Source organism: Anabrus simplex, chromosome 2, assembly GCF_040414725.1.
Source record: "Anabrus simplex isolate iqAnaSimp1 chromosome 2, ASM4041472v1, whole genome shotgun sequence".
NCBI lineage: Eukaryota > Metazoa > Arthropoda > Insecta > Orthoptera > Tettigoniidae > Anabrus > Anabrus simplex.
In genome coordinates, this window is record NC_090266.1 from 328474199 (window position 1) to 328494923 (window position 20725).

General features: G+C 40.0%; 1 protein-coding gene across 4 annotated transcripts in view; it reads left to right on the top strand.

The window, feature by feature from the left end:
* Positions 1–20725, top strand: part of LOC136864111 (YTH domain-containing protein 1) — a 541394-nt gene that overhangs the window by 261495 nt on the left and 259174 nt on the right. For all 4 annotated transcript variants that reach the window (XR_010859272.2, XR_010859271.2, XM_067140687.2 and 1 more), the window contains one exon: positions 9588–9665. Coding sequence is in view for 2 of the 4 variants with exons in the window: in XM_067140687.2 (XP_066996788.2) it covers positions 9588–9665 (78 nt within the window). In the remaining 2 variants the exon portion in view is untranslated. The remainder of the gene's footprint in view (positions 1–9587; positions 9666–20725) is intronic.

Below are 20725 nucleotides of genomic sequence, written 5' to 3' on the forward strand. Positions count from 1 at the left end.
CCCACCGTCACCATGCGACCTATCTGTGTCTGTGTACTGTAAAACAAATTGTGAATTTGATATTTCTTCATAATGGGAGTCTTGCTGTTACAGAGATAATTAAAAAGATTTTTGTTCATACATAGTACTGTGCAAATTAATTGGAACAGAACAATGACATACACAATTTTTTGTTGTTGCAGTTATTCACCTAATACATAATGTATTTACTCGAATATTAGCCACATCCCTAATTATTGACTGGAATATTTGTGTAAATTATTGTGCCGATTAAGAGCCACACATCCACTTCAGGGGCTTGCCACAGAATGTGTGTCTGCAGTAACAAATGAAAATGGCCACTGCCGTGCACAGTGTGAATTTGATCATCATGTATCTTGTAAGTAAGTATTTGTCATGGGAAAAGTTAAGTTACACAGCTTATTTCAAGCTAAAAGTTGTGAAATTTGTAGAACAGAGCAGTGAACCAAGAGGTTTCTGTTCACAAAAAGCAAGCGAGTAATTGGAGAGAGCGACAAGTGGAATTCAAAAACATTGGTTCCTTCAGGCTTGCATTTTATGTCCCAAAAAGGGCAAGTTCCCAGGTGTTGAGGAAGCATTACTGGAAAGAGTGAGAGAGATTCAGAACAACTGTTGCAGTGTTTCCCTCAAAATGTTACAACTAAAAGCACAGGGAAATTCCATGATCTCACAATATTCCAGGAAACTTATTCGAGGCAAGTCGCGGTTAGGAAACTCAGTTTATGCAGTGTAATAACCTGTCATTACATTGGAAAACTTCTTTGTACCAAAAATTGCCTAATGACGGCACCGATAAAGTTAGTTTCACAAGCATTCTTATTATCTCCTTTTGCAGATCAGCTATCCTGACCAGGCCTCTGTATTTTGACATGCCAAGGGACACTACTGTTTCTGAGAAGGGAATAACAAGTGTTCTAATTAAAACTGCCAGCAGTGAAAAATGGCATTGTACAGTGAATTTGGCCATTACTGCTGATGGTCATAAACTTTCTCCGTGCGGTATATTTAAACACAAGACATTACCGAAGAATGTCACAGTCCCAAGATGCTTCCATGTACGTGCTCTAGCAAAAGATTGGATGGATGAGAAAATGATGTGCAACTGGAACCTTCCATGCGCCAGTGAAAACCGGCGGTAAGCTGAAGCATCTGTCAATCCAGCTGCTCTGTTGATATAGCATTCAGGCTTGGGTAGCATATCAGAAGTGATAGTCTCCATGAACTTCATGAGAATTGGGGTTTCCTATGCACTTAACAATGCAAATGATGCTATATGGACTGATAGAAACGGAAATGATTTAGAAAGTGACATTGACATAGACAAAAGTGAAACTATTCACTCTGCTAGCGATTGTGTGTAAACATTCATAAGCAGTGTTTTTCTTTTTAAATTAACATGGTACTGTATGATTATGTGGGGAGGAGGGTGAGTCCATGTTTTTAAAATGTAAACAATCTAGGCCCCTGCAAGTGACATGCCTACAGGGTTGATATATTACAAAGAGAATATATACTAATTAATAGCCTCCTTGTTCAGTTTCTATCTTTGTGTTTCATGAGATTGTAAATAAGTGAACCATCTTTCAAGTGTGTCAGGTAAAATATTTAGTAAGATAAGTTTGATAAGACATGCAATGTTACTCATTTCATTCAGTATGCAATTACCATTTTAAATTTAAGTATTGATTACTTTTGTTCTTTATCGATAGAGCCATAGTAGTAATATGTGTTGATCGTAAATGCGTGGCACACTGCCAGATCAGTACAGGGATGCAATTAAGCTCATAGAGGCCTTCATGACAAGGTGCAGCGAAGTGAAGGGTGAATTTGCAGACCAGGCACATACAAACCAGCTGATGCAGAAGCACAGCATGTACATCTCTTAGAAGTTCCTCAGGCTGATAACAAATATGATGTCACATTTGTAGTTTAGAAAAAGAAATCTATGATCATAATTAATTACACTCTCCTTTTGTCATGATGATATACAAGTAAGCTGATCAAAATACTTCTTCCTTTGGGTATGATCTCCAAGTAACGTTTTAAGTTTTAACTACTATCTTGGCATATAGTGCAGTTATTGTTTCAAAGGCACATGGTACCCTATTTCAAATAATTGGACTGATCACATACACGCTAGATAGAATATTTAAAAATTGCAGTTAATATATCTGCAGCATGTGATGTAAAAAGCAACAGCATCACCATGTGCTCCCAGTCTGACATCATACATAATGATTCACCATTAATTCCATCACGTCTTCAGTGAAGTTATATTGAAATCACTGCTTGATTAACCGTTTTCGTGCAATATTTACCACACTTAATTTCGCAGCCAATGTACCATCCTCGGCCCCTGATATGTTATACTAGTTAAAAGGTGTACTGGCACAGTATCTCTTTCGTATTATGTAAATACCTCTCTGATAATGGTTTCAGCGGCTTGTGTCTAGGTCTTCTAAAAATTTTGTTGGAAGATTTTTTGCATATGTTGGGACCATAAAATTTGCATAAACAGTGCAGCCAATATGCACATAAATGCAGTACCTTTAATCTTTGCTGATAGCTAATACATCCTCCTTTTTGTTTTATAAGTTGCTTTACAAATTTGGCATAGATTTCGCAAGTATTGAGCGCATATTTTTAAGTTCATCATCATGAAATCACACTGTATCTAGAAACTTTTTATCATGCGTATGTTTGTGGAACAGTGAAGTTTTGAGTCTCCTTTTGCAGATGGCCCACATGCTTCCTATTGTATTAATGTCAGGGGAGTTCTCTGGCCACTCTAAGACACAGATATTGTTCTCACTGAGGAATTTCTCCACCTTCTCTGAAGTATGGCAAGGAGCAAAATCTTGCTGAAAAAATTCTGCTAACATCTGGAAACCTCTTCTGCAAATCACCAACTCCTCTCCTTTGCAGTATTTGGGTGTACTGGTCAGATATCATCCCATCGGGTGGTACTAAAGGTCCCAATCCTTCATGGATGAAACATCCCAAAAACATATTCGCAGTGTGTTATATGGTCTGCTGCAAATGTACTGAAGTTGTTTGCTCATTCTTCACTTGGTGCACATATTGAACCGTCTGCTCCTGCGCTTCATGGTAACTCTCATAAAAGAACTTTCTTCGAGTATTCCATTGTCCAATCCTGGTGATTTTGTGGCTACAAAATGTGTTTTTTAGCACATCTCCCCTGTTAGAAGATGTTTCTTAACTGGTTTGGCTGCCAGAAGTCTATTATGAATGTTAGCCAAGTCCACAGCAGTGAGCCTAAGATGAAAACTTTCGTCAGTTGGTGTCATTTTCATTTTCCTCCCAAAGTTTCCTCTTTTCATCAATGAAAATGAACCAGTCTGCTGAATAATTCTATGAGGATTGGGGCATAAGTCATGGCTACTACTTTTTTCCCCGCACATTTTCACGGTGCTACCATGCAAATGTCATATGTCCTGGAAAGCATGACGCTCATAGTATACAGACACAGCATGAGACGGCAGTGTGCTGGACAGGTGCTGTGCACAGAGCAATGGGACTGCACTAGAGCATCATGCTCCATACAGGTTGGATCTGATGAGGCAAGAACAACGTGCGTACATCAAACTGGTCATTCGCTGAGTTTGCACTGTCAAAGAATCTAATAGAGAGATTGTGGAAGCTGTGGGGTAAAATGCCCTTCCGTACTGAACCGTTGCTAAATGGGCAGCAGCATTTCAGCACAGACGTGAAACAAGCACTAATGTGCAACGGTCCGGAAGACCTGTTAGTATATGGACTAATGTGTCGCGTACAGTAATTACCCAGTACATTGATGTGGACAGAAGATGGACACTACATGAGTTACAAGCCGAAACTGGCATTGAAAAATGAACCATCCACAGAATTTTACAGGAAAATTTTCATTTGCATAAAAATGCATCATGGTGGGTGCCACATACACTCGCTGACATGTAAAAGTGCACACGGTGTGCCATATGCTCTGACTACTAGGTACACTACTGGCATGAAGGCAAGAAAACGCTGGAGAGAAGTGTGACCATGGAAGAGTTTTGTGCCAGGGCATAGGAAGCAGAGCTCAAATGCCAGTCTGCAGAATGACTGCAAGCAGGATCACTATGAAGACAAAATTTTTGGCAAAATTCTTGTCCTATGAAGCTGATGGTTGCTGTGACTTACATCAAAAGCATGATTGCTAGTCGCTCATTCGAAATGGCTCAACGGGGATAGCAGTGTACTACAGAACCTTCCTGCAGAGACAGTTATGTCTTGCCATAAGGGACAAACATCCAGATCTTCTCAACATCATCCTTCTCTGTGATGCCGGACTGTATGCAGCAGAGGCTGTATGGAGGCAACTTCAGCGTTGGGGGTGGGAGAAACTGGAACTCCCACCGTACTCACCAGGTCTGTCTCCATGTGATTTTCACCTCATCCCCATGTGAAAGAACCACTGCTTGGTAGACTGTTAGGGACACGAGAGAACATTGCATTCACACATGGTGAGCTGACTGGTATCTGACACCTCCCACATCATTGCCAATGCATTGTGGACAGTACAGGGACTGCTTTGAGGGTTTACCATACAGGTTATTGTACTCTTTGAGAATAGACATTACATACGACATGGATTTCATGGCTGACAGTTTCCTCACTTTATATCCTGCGCTTGGTAAACTTACTCGGCATTATTCATACATTCCAGAGCACCTTATTTATGCTCCTTATATTTCCATTTGTCTGGTTGATCTGACATTAGTGCAAAAAAAGGTTACGATGAGTTATGCCCCAACTCATATTGATAGTGCCTACCTCAACACCTAGTTTAGTAGCTAACTCTCTTTGTTTTATGGAAGAATTCTGAGATAATGCTACAATCACACTACACTTCCTGGCATTTTTATCCATTGGAAATGTAGGTATTACTAATTGCACTAGCAAACCTCAAAATTCCAAAAGTGACGATCAAGTTAAATGCACTCTTAACCTAAAACAATTATCACATAATTACCAATGAATAACAGTGCAAAAATTCCATAGAGTGTGCAGGATCTAAGAATAAGCCATGTGTAGCACACTGTTCCAACCACCGGAGAAATTACGAGAGAAAATCCTGTTCCGATTAATTTGCGTGGTACTATAGTTTCATAAAACACAACTGCAGGGAGGATTCATGACGAAAATACGTAACTTGTATATTTGCATGAACTTCAGTACTGGTGATTAGAGTAACTAAAATAAAATGTGTTTTCTGCATTTAGAAGATGATGTAATAACTTGGAGCAGTGTAGTGATGTTTTAGGATTCTGTACCTAATATTCCAAGGAAATTTGAACAAGTTTTGATTATTATATAAGAGTCGTAATGATTACTGTGAAACCTTGATAATTCGAAGTGATTGGGACCAAAAAAATTGGACTTCGAATTATGTAACTTCGAATTAAACAAATTTCTGTGTCACAAAAAAAAAAAAAAAAAAAAAAAAAAAATTTGTAAGTTAATGTTGTATTCGCGAGTCGAACTCGGCTACCTCCGATCCTCAAGACGAATATAGCAGAAATTATAAGAAAATAATTCTCATCTTTTGTCTAGAATACAACAAGAATGAAAGGAAGTAGCAAAAATTGGGTATAAGGTACAGAGACTTACTTAATAATGAACACGTCCAGGGTTCATCAGTCTTCAAATTTCTGTACTTAAGTAGAATGGCCTGCTCTTATTGAATATTTAGAACACTCCTATCCATTATTTTGATTACTTTTTGGGTCACTTTTACTTGCGCGTAGTACCACAATGTTAGCAACAGTGTGTGCTCAGGATGCATTTTACAGTACCTGTGATTCGTACCACTATATGAGCGACACCATGGTTCTGCCTTGCCTATGATTAGTACCCTCTATGTGAGGAACACCATGGGATAGTGCGAGCTCCTATGGTTAGTCCACTTATGTGAAGAACACCTTAGGTTTGCGTTGCCTGTAAATAGCGACAAAATGTGCGAAACACCATAGGTCTGTGTTACATGTGCGCATTATGTTACCTGTGAGTAGTACCATAATGTGTGGAGTACCGCAAGTCTACGCAACACGACAAATACCATGGTTCTACTTTCCTAGCAATCAGTACCATTATGAGGCTCCGATGACCTGGATTTTGGACCCGTTTAGACTACAAGCATCATCGATTCAGTATTGTGCTTTAGAAGCAGTCCGTTGGTCAGTAATACTATTGTTTAACTCTAGTTTCTGGGAATGTGGGGCATTGCGGGTCGGATCTATTGATTGTTTTAACTTCATATCCATCCATTCATTCTTTGTCCTTGCACTTTGAATTCTGGTCAATGGAGGATTATGGATTTTTAATTGTCCTTGCATTTCATCTCATTTCGTGCCATTAGGGGCCGATGACCTCGATGTTAGGCCCATTTAAACAACAAACATCATCGGTATGTAGTTGAAATGATACATGCAGCTCACCTCCATTGGGGGTGTGCCTAAAAAGAGCTGCACCACCTCGGGATGAGGACACGAGCTTACTGTAACTGAACAACGAAAATCTTGTCAATCACCTGCTATCGGAAGAAAGGATCTGCGATTGTAGCAAATTCCTTTAGACAGTTGGAAACAAGTCACAGGCAATGTCTACAATCATGAAAATAATACAGTAATAAAATGGAGACGCAGCAAGAACTTTCAAATTGACGAGTTATGCACGGTTTACAGGCAAGAAATTGGGTTAAATGCGCCACCAAATCGTTTCTGGTCTGTGGTGCTGTATATCCGATATTTACGAAGAAAAATAAACCCTGCAGTTATATATGATATGAAGTTCTCGCATAACTATTGCTCCTCGACTTTGCCTCCGTTGATCAATCTTCTTAACTTTAATCGCCTGTTGTTCAATCTTTTCTCGATTGTTTTAAGAACGTCGAAAGTGTTGAGAGCGGTATTCCGTATGTTTTGGCTATTTCATGGTCAGATTTTTTCTTCTCATCATCTTCCTTGATGATCCGCAATTTCTCTGGTATCATCTTGCTGGCGGGACCTAGTGTTTACAGTGCACTATGTCTTCTGGTATGAGCTAGAGCAATTTTGTTACTTTCATTGACCTGTCTCAGCTTTATCCTTTGCTTTGACAAAATGAAAGTGACTGAGGTATGAGTGATGCTAGTAATGCCATTCCATCTGCAGCCAGTCCCTGCTATGAATGGTGTGAAAATATTGCTCAAAGGGTCTGTTGGTGCATGCATTTCAGTGGGCTTGTCAGACTGATATGTAATCACTCAATCAATACTGATCTGCATTTAGGGCAGTCGCCCAGGTGGCACATTCCCTATCTGTTGTTTTCCTAGCCTTTTCCTAAATGATTTCAAAGAAATTGGAAATTTATTGAACGTCTCCCTTGGTAAGTTATTCCAATCCCTAACTCCCCTTCCTATAAATGAATATTTGCCCCATGTGTCCTCTTGAATTCCAACTTTATCTTCATATTGTGATCTTTCCTACTTTTATAAACGCCACTCAAACTTATTTGTCTACTAATGTCATTCCACGCCTTCTCTCCGCTGACAGCTGGGAACATACCACTTAGTCGAGCAGCTCTTCTTCTTTCCCTCAATTCCTCCCAACCCAAACTTTGCAACAGTTTTGTAATGCTACTCTTTTGTCGGAAATCACCCAGAACAAATAGCAACTTCTGGCTCGGTGAGGAAAGCAACGGGAAACTACCTCACACCTCATTTCCCTAGTGCGCCTCTTCAGTGAAGCCTAGGCCATCTATGACAGCTGATGGCGGAGCTGTTGAGGATCCAACCAGCCCCCGGGCTGAGGACTAAACATACATATCATCTTAGAAGATTGCAACTTCTTTTTTGCTATTATAACAAATTTAGACTCTACAAAACTTGAAGAAAGAAAAACAACTTAGTGACCGTACCGTGCGTATGCTTCACGACAATAATAAGGCTCGTTGACAATGCGATAAAAAAGGTAACAAAGAAGCAGCAATATAAGCTTTAATTCCTGAAAAGCTGAAGTATAGTAGACCTACTATTCTGGTGCGTACGTGGCAATGAAGGATACGAGACAGTCTCTCGTTGTCGTTAATTGTTGTCTACAATGACTTTATTTCTTAGCTGCTCTGCAGCAACCTGATTGCAGTACTGACTTATATATTTACATAATTTAGGGACCTGATTAGGACTTCAAATTCCATATTAACGGTATTTTGAATTAACCAATCAAAATAACACACGAAGGCCTATAGAGTAGAACCCCGTTTATCCGAAATCAAGGAGGCGGAGCCACTTCGGTTGACGCGTGTTTTCAGATGACACATGGTAAATATTTTTGGAAGTTAAATGTCGAAATAAAAATGCATAAACTTTGTTAAGCTAAGGTGCATACTGTATATTAACATTAAAATGTTTACATAATGTCGCTCATTGATTTTCTTTTGAATTTTTTTGGTGCAGCGCTGTCGTGCAGCTATGTCGCGCTACCGTTTAATCAACAATACATCAGCTGGTGTAGGTTCATCGCTTTGTTCAACAAGCAATCTGAAATAACCAAACATTTTTTACTGAACTAAATACTGTATACAGTAATTTTATTACAGTACTGTAATTAAAGCGTGGGGTACTGTATTTTAATAAAAATTCAAAATCAGTCGTACCTCCAATGCATTAAGTCCATCGTTCAATTAATGTAACTCGATTCTCAAAACTGCTATTGTCAAGATCGGAGTTGTCTGCATAATCTTCGTGGCAAATAATAATAATAATAATAATAATAATAATAATAATAATAATAATAATAATAATAATAATAATTGCTGCTTGTTCAAGAAAAAATATATCATGGAACAAACTAGAGGGTAAGGAACTGTTTTGTTTTATGTTACACGTGCATTCTGGCATGTCATAATATAAAAATACGGTTCGCCTAGTAGCTCTCAGCACATATAGCGAGGGAATTAATAATATCGACGGCTAAGAACGAGAGGGTATAAACAAAATATTAACATACAATTTTGTGTGAACATTTCGGTTAAGCCGGGTTTTGGTTAAGCGAGTTCTACTGTATTTGAATTCGGGGAATGACATTTACTTCGAAATATGCGTATTTCAAATTAAGCGACTTCAAATTAAAGAGTTTACTGTACTTGATTAGATTTTTAAAAGCTTTTAAGAAGTTATTCTAATATAATGTTTATAGCATAACTTTATTTTTTTAACACAGCCTCAGTATAGTAGATCAGTTTTATTGTAATATGGAGGAAATCCTAGAGAAAATGATATTATAAATTGTAAATTCTTAAGAATTGAAAAGCTGTAAAATTTTATCCTTGTTTTTATTGTTGAGCATTGTCGTAAAGTGCTTTTTTCCTGCCATTCCAGTTGTAATCAGAATGTCAGGGAAACATGTCTCGGCACTTGCTTCCCCTTTGTGTTATATGATGTCCATGTAATCTGAAAGTTGCATGCAAGTTTGGCTTCTCAGTTTTGAAAATAGTATTATTTCTGTATACTAACTGCAGTAAGAAAATTTAACCTCTTTTGCCTACAGTCGGAGAACCAGTTCCGAAAGTAAGGGGTGTGAAGAGAAAAATGAAGCCGCATAGAGAACGTAGGAGCCCAATCCACAGTAAGTAAACCTCATTTCATTCTCTGCTTTGCAGTGATGAGTTAATCAAAGAATATGGCAATTAAATGTACAGTGCATTGATAATCAAGTTCATTTTCATTCTACAGGACAGGTAGCTTGCTCACTGAAGGTTGAGATTGATCATCAATATTTGTATATTTGCAATGTTCATAATATTTCCCATGCTAGACTGCATTCAATAAATTACTGTGGCTGTAAAGTATAAAATTTTGTTTGTATAGTGAAATTAATGATTGTGATGTTCTAACTCCTAAATGAAACCAGAAGAACGACCTTATTACTGTATTGTCCTGAATGTAAGACAATGCTTTCTCCTTAAAATTTCAATTTGAAAACCATACACATTTTATATGCACAGCCTGAAATGACTATCTGTGAGCCTCTTTGTATGGTGTGGTACAGTAATGCTCCTGGTTTTTTTTTAGATCATGAACTTCTGTAGGACAAATTCTGGTATTGCAGCATTAGCTTACTTAAATAGCTTCCAGGGGTTCCAACGTTACTCATTATCTGTACTTTTCATGCATACCCCCCACCATGATGCTATTATGGTTGAAGGGAAAAGGGCTGCGGAAGAGCTAAATTATTGCGGCAAAATAAACCGTAAAGAGAAAAATGTTGGTTTTCTATCTATATCGCTTGCCAAATAAGCTAACGATATAGTCCCTTCCCTCTAGTATTCAAACTAGCATAGGACAAGTGGATTTGGGATAGTATTAGAGACTCTGGTGGCAAAACCTAAAACTTCTTAGTCATTGTAACTTTTTCTTTCTTTTTTACCTTTATGCTCTGGCTTTCTTATTTTACATGCTGAACTTTGCCTTCTTTCTTCATTATATGTTCTTCAAATCTGTTATTTAGCTTAGTTATCTTCGATTTTACAATAGAATAGTACATGTCTTTTATATAAGTATTATCTTGTAATTTATGTGGTTAAGTGTAAGAGAGGGCCATGAGTGTTAACATTGCCACTGCTAAAGTCAGATAAATAAGTAAACTATTAGCGAATTTACATTTCCTGTTTAGCATTCATGGCTGTGATTTCAAGCATTTTAATTTCAATTGATTGGTTTCATAAAGTGAAGCATGTTGGTTTTCATATTGCATCCATTAGCGAAAAAACAGCTGTGTTACAAAAATATTGAGACAGTTTCACAAATGAATGGTAATTTTTTGTTGTTTCATGTGTTAAAGAAAACCACATGTTCTGCAGGGTGTGCTCATGATTTTTCAGTAGCTCATGGTGGCCAAGATAATTGTAGAACACAATTGATTCAAGGAAGCCTCAAACATATGCAGCCTGTTGCGTGGAAAGGGACCCAAAGTAGGATTTTGCACTTTTGAGATTTTTGTGGTTCTGAAATTGGCATAAGATACTAACTATTTAAAAAGAGATTTATGCTTTCAGGTGCAAAACTTTAGAAGATATTAAAAACATTTAAGCTCTGCAGACCTTTTCAGCATTTTGCCCCACTTTAGCATTGGGCTCATCAATTGGATTGCTACACCTTTCCAAGGCACCGGCGGTTAGCGCGGCGTTTAGAACCACTACAAGCCTTCTGTGTAGGACATTGCAGTAACGGTGCATTAGGGGAATTGTGTGCCTCCACTTGTATAAATGCCTGCCTCTGGCCTTTATATCAAAAGTTAAGTTCCGAGAAAAAAACGTAATTTCATTTCATTGATTGCAAATGTTAACATTTAATTATTGACTGTTTCTATTAAGAAAACTGTATTTTGAGAAAAATACCATTACAGCTTTCACTAATTTTCTAACCAATTGTACAAAGTTTTCATGACATTGAGTGGTGAAGACTGGAACTGCTGCGAACTTAGTTTGTTAAGAAGACCCATAGGTAGCACAAGAAGTCAAAACTTAGAAATAAAATTTTTATACCCCAGGTACTTTTGTTCAGTGCTGCTGTAAAATTTCCATTGCCGACATTAGGTCCTTTTCCACACAGTGGGTCACATGTGGTGAACTGAAATCAGAATACAAGTCTCTTTCATCATTCCTTGTTAATAATTGGAAAACAAAAGTCAAAAATGCTGACCTGTTGTTTACATGATTTCTATTAAAGCACAATATGCCATTATCTGCTTCTACTGTGCAGGAAGTTTATTTAGAGCAATGTTTCCTGACTCCAACGTAGCACAGAAATATTGTTATACAAGAACTTCTATCTTTGTTCAATGTATTGCAGGTGAGATGAAGAAAGAAATAGTTGATGTTTTGGTAAATATGCCATTTTCCTAGGCAACTGATGGTAGTACTGATGCAAATTCATTAAAACTTTCTCTGCCGGGCTGAGTGGTTCAGATGGTTGAGGCGCTGGTCTTCGGACCCCAACTTGGCAGGTTCGATCCTAGCTTAGTCTGGTGGTATTTGAAGGTGCTCAAATACATCAGCCTCGTGCCGGTAGATTTGCTGGCACGTAAAAACTCCTGCGTGACTAAATTCTGGCACATCGGCGTCTCCGGAAACCATAGTAGTAGATAGTGGGACTAAATCCAACAATCTTCTTCTTCAATGCACTCTCAAATAAATATCCAATTTTCTTTAATCATTGCTAGAGGGTAATGACAATACAGGAGAGAGAATTTTCTCTGTTTTTGATAAATCATTCTCTTCCATGGGTGTACCTTGGAAAAATTGCACCTGTTTTTCTTCTGTCAGTGCCTATATAATGTTTAGTGCAATAAAAGGTGTTCCGAGTGACTTGGCCATGTGGTTAGGGTTGGGAGATAGCGGGTTTGACACCGAGAGCCCTGACAATAGTTTTTGGTAGTTTTCCATTTTCACACCATGCAAATACTGGGGCTGTACCTTATTTACAGCCATGGTTGCTACCTTCTCAGTCCCCACAGTTTCCCATTCTTCCGTCACCAAAAACATCTGACGTGTTACTGCGACGTTAAACAAGTAGCAAAATAAAAGGTGTTCTCAAATTTGTGAAGAAGACACATTCATCTGTCAATATTTTGGGTTGTCCATATTATCTTAAACACAATGCTGCTCAAAAAGCAGCTCTGCAGTTGTCGGTAAATGTAAAAAACTTGGCTTTAATTATTTTATTATCTTGAGAAAAAAGTTGTTATAGACAAACTATATCAAAACAGCACGTATGGCACAGAGGCTCACAAAATTTGAAAGTTTGTTGGTATCCATTTGCTTTCTCTTCTTGAATCAGTTGATAGAATTCTTGAATGTTGGGAAGCTTTGGCACTTTCATTTTAGAGGGATCCCCAACAGAAAAATGATACTTCTGAGCAGTTTAAAACCGTTAAGGCTGACGTACTGTATCCGCACACAAAGTTGTATTGCTGTATCCTTCAGGGTACGCTTCCTGTTTTAACTCTGTTAATTTTTTCTGCAACAAGATACTCTGTTGGTCAGATTTGTTAAGCCAGCTTCTCTTCGGTCCAATTCTACTTTGCCTTCCAGTCTCAGATTCACAGAAAATACCAGGAAGCTGATAGGACTTGGTAATTACAATAGAAGTCCGCTGTAACGAGTATGGCATATAGCGAGAACTCCGTTGTAACAGCATATTTTTAATGTCCCTTAAAATTCCTACATTAAACTGTGTATTATCCTTTGGTTACAGCGAGAACCCTATGCATCCGTTACTACGAGCGATTGAACGTGAATTATTATTTCCATAGTCGATATTTATGGACTACAGCGACTAGTATGAATGCAAACTATCACTTTCGGTGTAGTTTTTTCACTATGTGCACTAGCGACCTCTTTTGCCGACATTTGAACTCGAACGGAATGTTAGAGTCGATTAGTAATACTCGTTGGCTGTTGTTTTGTAAACACAAATCGAAAATGAAAGAGAACATGTTCCCGTAATAGATGCGTAAATAACCGGGCCGACAGTAATTAGAAATAAAGGTTGAAGTAAACAATTGATTAATTTAATGTTGTGTACTGAAATTAAGTAAGAATGTGTTACATCTCCAAATATGGCAGGTTGGGCTGAGTGGCTCAGACTGTCGAGGCACTGGCCTTCTAACCTCAACCTGGCAAGTTGGATCCTGGCTTAGTCCGGTGGTATTTGTAGGTGCTAAAAAACGTCAGCCTCGTGTCGGTAGATTTACTGGCACGTGAAAGAACTCCTGCGGGAATAACTTCTGGCCCATCAGCATCTCTGGAAACCGCAAAAGCAGTTATTGGGACGTAAAGTTAATAACATTATTTTGAAAAATATGGCGCAGAAAGGATGACCGATTTTCGAGGTTATTTTATGATGTAGATGTTGATTCCCATAGGGAACCTAAAATATTTGTCCTGAATGAGTAAATTTATAATACCAATATAATGGTCCGTTATTGGACATTATAAATTTTCCAGCTAACTCATTCTTGGTTGCCTGCGTTTCGCCCTCATGTGGTAAGTTAGGCTTGTCAGTTTGGGACTTGGCACACCACCCAAGATGCAAGGCTAGTGCATACCGTGGAGGCCACTGCATAGGCTGTTTGAAGCCACCAGCAGTGCCAATGCACTATGAGAGCTATGTCTCATTTCCCAAAATAGATGCCTGCCTGGCCATCAAATGATGTAGATGTTGATTCCCATCGGGAAGGAGGTTATTTTATTCAGGAAAACCTCGTTTGGACGTTTCTGCAGGGGACAAGGAAGGATAATGAGTTGAGCAAGAAAACATACTATTGAATACACGAATCGGAACTATCCAACAGAGGAAACTTTTTTTTTCCGACGTGAGTACATTTTACGTCGTGTACGTAGGGCCTACGGGTAGAGTGAAAGAAATGGGCTATCTACTGTTTCTAATGATGCGAGTATTAAAAGGCGTGAGAAGAACAAGAGAACATATACAAAAAGCTTTTCCACTGGGGCGTATTAAATAATAATGGTGTGTAAGGTGTGTAAAACATCAGACAACAAATTGCACTGGGGTCCATGAAAGTATGAGCACATTATTTGCATATCACACACTTTCTAAAACAAATGTCAGCTGAAGTCGTATATTTTGGACCACAAGGTTATTGAACATTATTTTCCGGTCACACTCTTCGACCATGAATTATTTGGTGGTTAAACTTGGCCATATGCGAGAGGATTACTTTGAGTGTCACCTCGAATGTGACAACACTTCGATTGACTCCGGAATATTTTACCTGGGAGGAAGCCATCATCAGTACATCATTCATACAGAGAGAGCTGCATGTCCTCGGGAGTTAGTTACGGCTGTAGTTTCCCATTGCTTTCAGCCGTGTAGCAGTATCAACACAGCTAAGCCATGTTGAGTATTATTACAAGGCCGTATCAGTCAATCATCTAGACTGCCGCCCTTGCAACTACCAGCAGAGGCAAAATAACTCCTCCCTGAGCACAGCCTCTGGTGGCCCTAACCGTCAGCGTTTCTTCAAACAGGGTTTTTATAAACAAGGATACGCAGATGACATAGTGATTGTGGTACGAGGTAAGGTGATGAGTGTTATCCAGGACTGCTTTTATCTTCCTTCGTCTAACATGGATTTAATCCACGACTTTTGCGTCCAGGTTACATTCTCAGTCTTTTCATTTTCTATAACAGTTTCAGTTTCGTTATACAGTTAATTAATTTTAACGTTTCTTCGTATGTGTGTATTTCAGTCCTAATTCTGTTTTTGACCTGGACTTCCACATGATAGCTTAATAAGAGTCTGATATTGGATTCTAGTAATAAAATTTCAGAAGGAATAGAGCTAAACAAACGAAAACACCAGGGAACAGGTACACCACCGTGCTAAATTTCACTATATTTTCAGTAACCTTATTACCAACCCAATAAAAATGTTACATCTTCCGCGTTACAATACCGTCGTTAAAATCCGTTGGTAGTACGCAAGAAAATATTTAACTTCTAGTTTGCAAAACTGCAGCCTACGTATCTGGCTGTTTATCTGACAGTCGTAGTACAGGCCCTAAGTGATCTTTGCATGAGGTATAAATAGTGCTTTAGTTTCAGACCATGATTTCGGCATGTACCCTAAAGAGGACTAGCTCTGAAAAGTCTGTCAGGGCATTGACGAGTATCTCCCGTGCTTCCTGTAGGAGTATCGGAAGTATCTGATCTGGCCCTTGAGCCTTTATAGGATGAAATGTGCCTATTGCCCATTTTACATGGTTATGTTTTATTATTCTGTTGGGGGACAGTTCCAGTCTGCTCTTCGAGCTCCGGTCTCTGTTCCTACCGTTTCTTCTGTCATTTCCTCAGCCCCAGGAAAGTGACGCGCCATTAGTATCTCCAGCGTGTCGTCGTGTCGTCCCCCCCCCCCCCCCCCCGAATAAATGACCCATCTGGTTTCTCCAGTGTCCCCACTTGATTTATATGGGTTGCTTTCAGAACTTCAGAACCTTCTGGAGCCTTGCTGTTCAGTGTTTTATTCCACTTTCTTACAGAACAGTCTCCAAGATTTTCTTTTTTTCTTTCCGTATCTCTAGGTTATACTCTGTGAGTTTCCTATGATATACGTCCCACATACCATTTCTAGATGATATTCTATACAACATCCTAATCTCTTTTTTCATTTTGGCTAGTTTGTTGTTCCACCACCTTACTTTTTTGGTGTTTTTCTTTTCTTTGAGAGGAGAGTTGTCATGGAATGAGCCTATAATGGCCTCTTCTAATAGTTCCACTGCCTCATCCAATTTTTTCTGTCCTCTCACATTAGTTGGAATTTTTTGTACAGCCTTCCCTAGAACTTCTCTGTAGTTAGTTCTTGTTAGGTCTCTGTACATCTCAATCCCATATAGTCTCACATCTATTGCAAATTGGATGTGCTAGTGGTCTGCCAGTGATGGTTCCTCCAGCACCTTCCAGCCTTTAATAAAGTTTGCAATATTCGTAGTGCTTAGTGTAATGTCTATTACCTCCCTACGATTTTTATTTATAAATGTAGACTTGTTTCCTAGGTTTAGTATCGTCAGCTCAGTTCCAATAATAAACTCTAGTAAAGATTCACCTCTTGCATTGCAGTTCGTGCTGCCCCATGTCGTATGGTGTGAATTTGCATCTGCTCCAAGGACTAGGTGTATGCCTTTCCTCTTTGCATTGCAAATTAGGTTCTCAACTTCTTCTGATGCGTCCAGATTAGTTGAGTCATATGGGAGGTATGCAGAGCCTATGTTTATTTCTCTGGGTCCCTCCCAATTTCCAAATTTAATCTTGGCCACGGTTAAGTCCCGTGAACAGTGTTCCTACAACATGACATTTTGGTTTCCTGTTCACAAGAAGACATGTTCTGGGTATTTCCGATGTATCATACAACAGCTTACCTCCAGATTTCGCCAGTCCTGCTACTCTGCCCTTGACTACCCAAGGCTCTTGAATAATGGCCACGTCAATAGCCCCGGACTTGAACTTCCTGGCGAAATTGGCCACAGCTGCTTTTTTAATGCTGAAGATTGGCCTGAAGGACATTCAGCACCATCTTTATCAACATTGGGTTTCATTTCTCCCTTGATGACCTGAAACTTGATCTGCCAAAGTCAAGGAGGTGGGAACTTGATGACTTTGGTCGTATTCAGCACCTTTTTTGCGTCTCCCCCACTAGGGTCTCAACTTTCCATGGGTTACAATTTGATGCTGTCTGTTCCAGCCAACTTTTCATTTCTGGATTTGCACAGATCAGTACCATAGCTCCACTTTCCAGCCTTGATGACTCAAGGAAGCCTGACAGCGGCTTCATTTGTGCTGTCAGAGCAGATGACAATTGTCACGTCTTCCTCCTTGAGTTTTCCATCTGGAAAGGTCTTAGGTATTATTGTGACCTTAACTGAGGATAGTCTTTCCAAAAAGGACATGACTTTCTTCCTTCTGTTTCTTGGAGGGTGGATTTCCAGCCAAACTTGATGACGTGCTTTCCTCCAACCTTGGCCTTTTGGATGTAGTCTTTGGCATAGCGTCTCGCCGATCCTTATTTCTTGGCTTTTTCTCCACCCAAGTCCCAGCTGCTATCTTGGCTTCTTTCCTCGCCTTCTTCTTTTCCTTGTAGTAGGCACTTGTGCGAGGTGGTCTATCTATATGCATCCTATTTATTTTCGACGCCGATATCTTCAGGTCTTTTTCAGTGAAATCTCCTGTTTCCTTTTGTCCAGAAGTCTGCTTTCCTGTTGCTTCTTCTGTGTCTTCTTTAGATTTGGATTCAGCCTGCCCTACTGGAACTTCTGTCTCCATATTCTCCTCTTGGGACTGCCGCTGGACCTGCTCTTCTGGAGGTTCCTTAGCTTCCCTTGGTATTTGTTTAGGTGGTTCATTTGGAATGTCCAGGGTTCCATATGACGTAGGGTTTTTGCACCTTCTAGGGTCCTGAGCGGTGTTCTCACCATCCATGATGAGGTATTCCGCCAGACATTGTCCTCCCGTAACTCAGGCTCTCCGTAGCAGGCCCACACCCCTCGGCCGTCCATCCAGCAGTCCGCCCCTGGCCCGAACCCGACCAGGTTTGTTCCACCTTAAATAGACCTACTGATACGGTTCCCACTTGGCATTCCCATGGCTGAGTTCACAGCCATGGGTTCCTCCTAGGTTGGGTTTGTCCCGTCCCCAACCCGTGGCTCGTTCAGGCTACGTAGGGCAAAGTGATGTGTTGGTTCCAGCTCACTGCAGTGAGCTTTCACCTCAATCACCAGCACCCACTTCACCTGAACCACCGTATCACCCATGCGGAGGTAACATGGAAGCGTCTCTAGCATGTGTGGGCGAAGTTTCCACTTCCACTATTAACAATCACACTGCCTCAGGACATTTTCTGGCAATACCTGATTTTGGTCCACGAGAGGGTATTTTATTTCCCTCAGACACTCCAGACAAGTCCGGAGGGATCCCCTATCCGCCACCTGGGACATGCTCAATAGGGGAACAGGCAAGAAAACCCACACTGGTGGTTTATGCTTACAGCTCCATCAGTCGAGTTCATTCCTAATTTCGCCTTAATTTCCTCAATATGAGTACCCTCCTGCCATTGTTCCCACCTGGTTCTACCAGCGATTATTCTTGCTACTTTCAAATCTGTCACTTCTAACTTACGAATAACACATCCTGATTCCACCCAGCTTTCACTCCTGTAAAGTTTGTCTGAAAACAGACTGGTGTAAAGATAGTTTCGTCCGGGTGTGGACATCTTTCTTGCAGAATACTGTTAATGGCAACTGCCAGCTCACTGCATTAGCTCTACCGAAGCTCGATTCAATCTCACTTACAATACTCCCATCGTGGTAGAATACACATCCTAAATAATTGAAATAGCCAGGCTGAGTGGTTCAGATGGTTGAGGTGCTCGCCTTCTGACCCCAACTTGGCAGGTTCATTTCTGGCTCAGTCTGGTGGTACTTGAAGGTGCTCCAATTTGTCAACCGTGTGTCGGTAGGTTTACTGGCAAGTAAAAGAACTCCTGCGAAACAAAATTCCGGTACCTTAGCATCTCCAAAACCCGTCAAAATAGTTAGTGGGACATGCAATCAATCACGTTGTCATTTATTATTAATACTTGAAACTGTCTATTTGTTCCAGCTTTGTATTCCCGATTTGTCATTTACTTCTCTTGGGTTTGTTCCCTACAGGCATCACTTTTCTCTAGGAAAGGCTAATTTTCATATCGTACTCATTGAACCTACTACATTTTCATGTGCTATTAGCACAATCTGCTATTAAGACTGTCATTCGCATACGCCAAACTGGTTACTACATTTCAACCTAATAAAATCTCTTGCTGCCACATCATACCTTTCAGCAGATGATCCATGTAAATTTTGAATGACAAAAGTGAAAGATTACATTCTTGCCTAACATGTGAGGACCTTGAACCACAAACTCATTCTACCATCAATTCTCACTGCAGCCCAATTGTCAACATAAATGCTTTTGATTTCTTTTAATATTCTACCCTTAGTTCCATAATCCCACAGTACATCCAACATCTTTTCCCTCAGTACTCTTGTCATGCCTTCTCCAGATCTACGAAACAAACATAAGTGTCTATTCACTGAGCAAGTGGCTTATTCACTGAGCAAGTGGCTGTATGGTTCAGTCACGTAGCTATCAGCCTGCATTCGGGAGATAGTAGGTTCAGACACCACTGTCAGCAACCCTGAAGATGGTAATCTGTAGTTTCCCATTTTCACTCCAGGCAAATCCTTGGGCTGTACCTTCATTGAGCCCACAGCCACTTCCTTCCCACTCCTGGCCCTGGTCTCGATAACATACCAGTAATCGTATACCGGTACGATAATATTAAAATACTAGATTTGTGTTAAGAAGGAGCCGTTTCAGTTCCTAAGATAGGTCTTACGGCGACGATCGGATAGGAAAGGCCTAGGAGTGGGAAGGAATCTACTGTGGCCTTAATTGAGGTACAGCCCAAGCATTTGCCTGGCATGAAAATGGGAAACCACGCAAAACCATCTTCAGGACTGCTGACGGTGGGGTTCGAACCCACTATCTGTCGAATACTGGATACTGGCCGCACTTTAGCGACAGCAGCTATCAAGCTCGGTCAGTTCCTGCCTGAAAGCCCAGTGACTATACAGTGTCATGAGGGAAGTTCGAAAACCTGTTCGGCGATACAATCGAGAAAAGTATAAATATAAACATCTATAACCCTGGACATAACATGGACGTTTTACTAGTACGAACATTTGAAGAAACTCGTTCCGTCTTCAAGTAGAGCCATCGACATGCGCTCTGTCTCCTTCCAGTTGTTGTGGCCACTCTCTGCGTTGCCACAAAATGTGACTGATAATCTTCGGTACCGCATCGCTTCCTCGCTATGTGCACTATCAAGACCGACCCCAATCCTCAGACAGTAATATCAAAACAACATGGCGGCCGAAGTAGCCGGATTGTTGGGATTGGCTAACGCAAAAATATCACGTAAATTGGTGGTAATTTAATGTGACAAATGTAATTTCATAGGGAAAATCACTTGCTTTTACGTATGGAAATGCTTCGCCAACAAGTACGCACCACATATAATAGACTAGAATCACATATATTCTACTAGAGAAGAGAAGAAGCTGATTATTT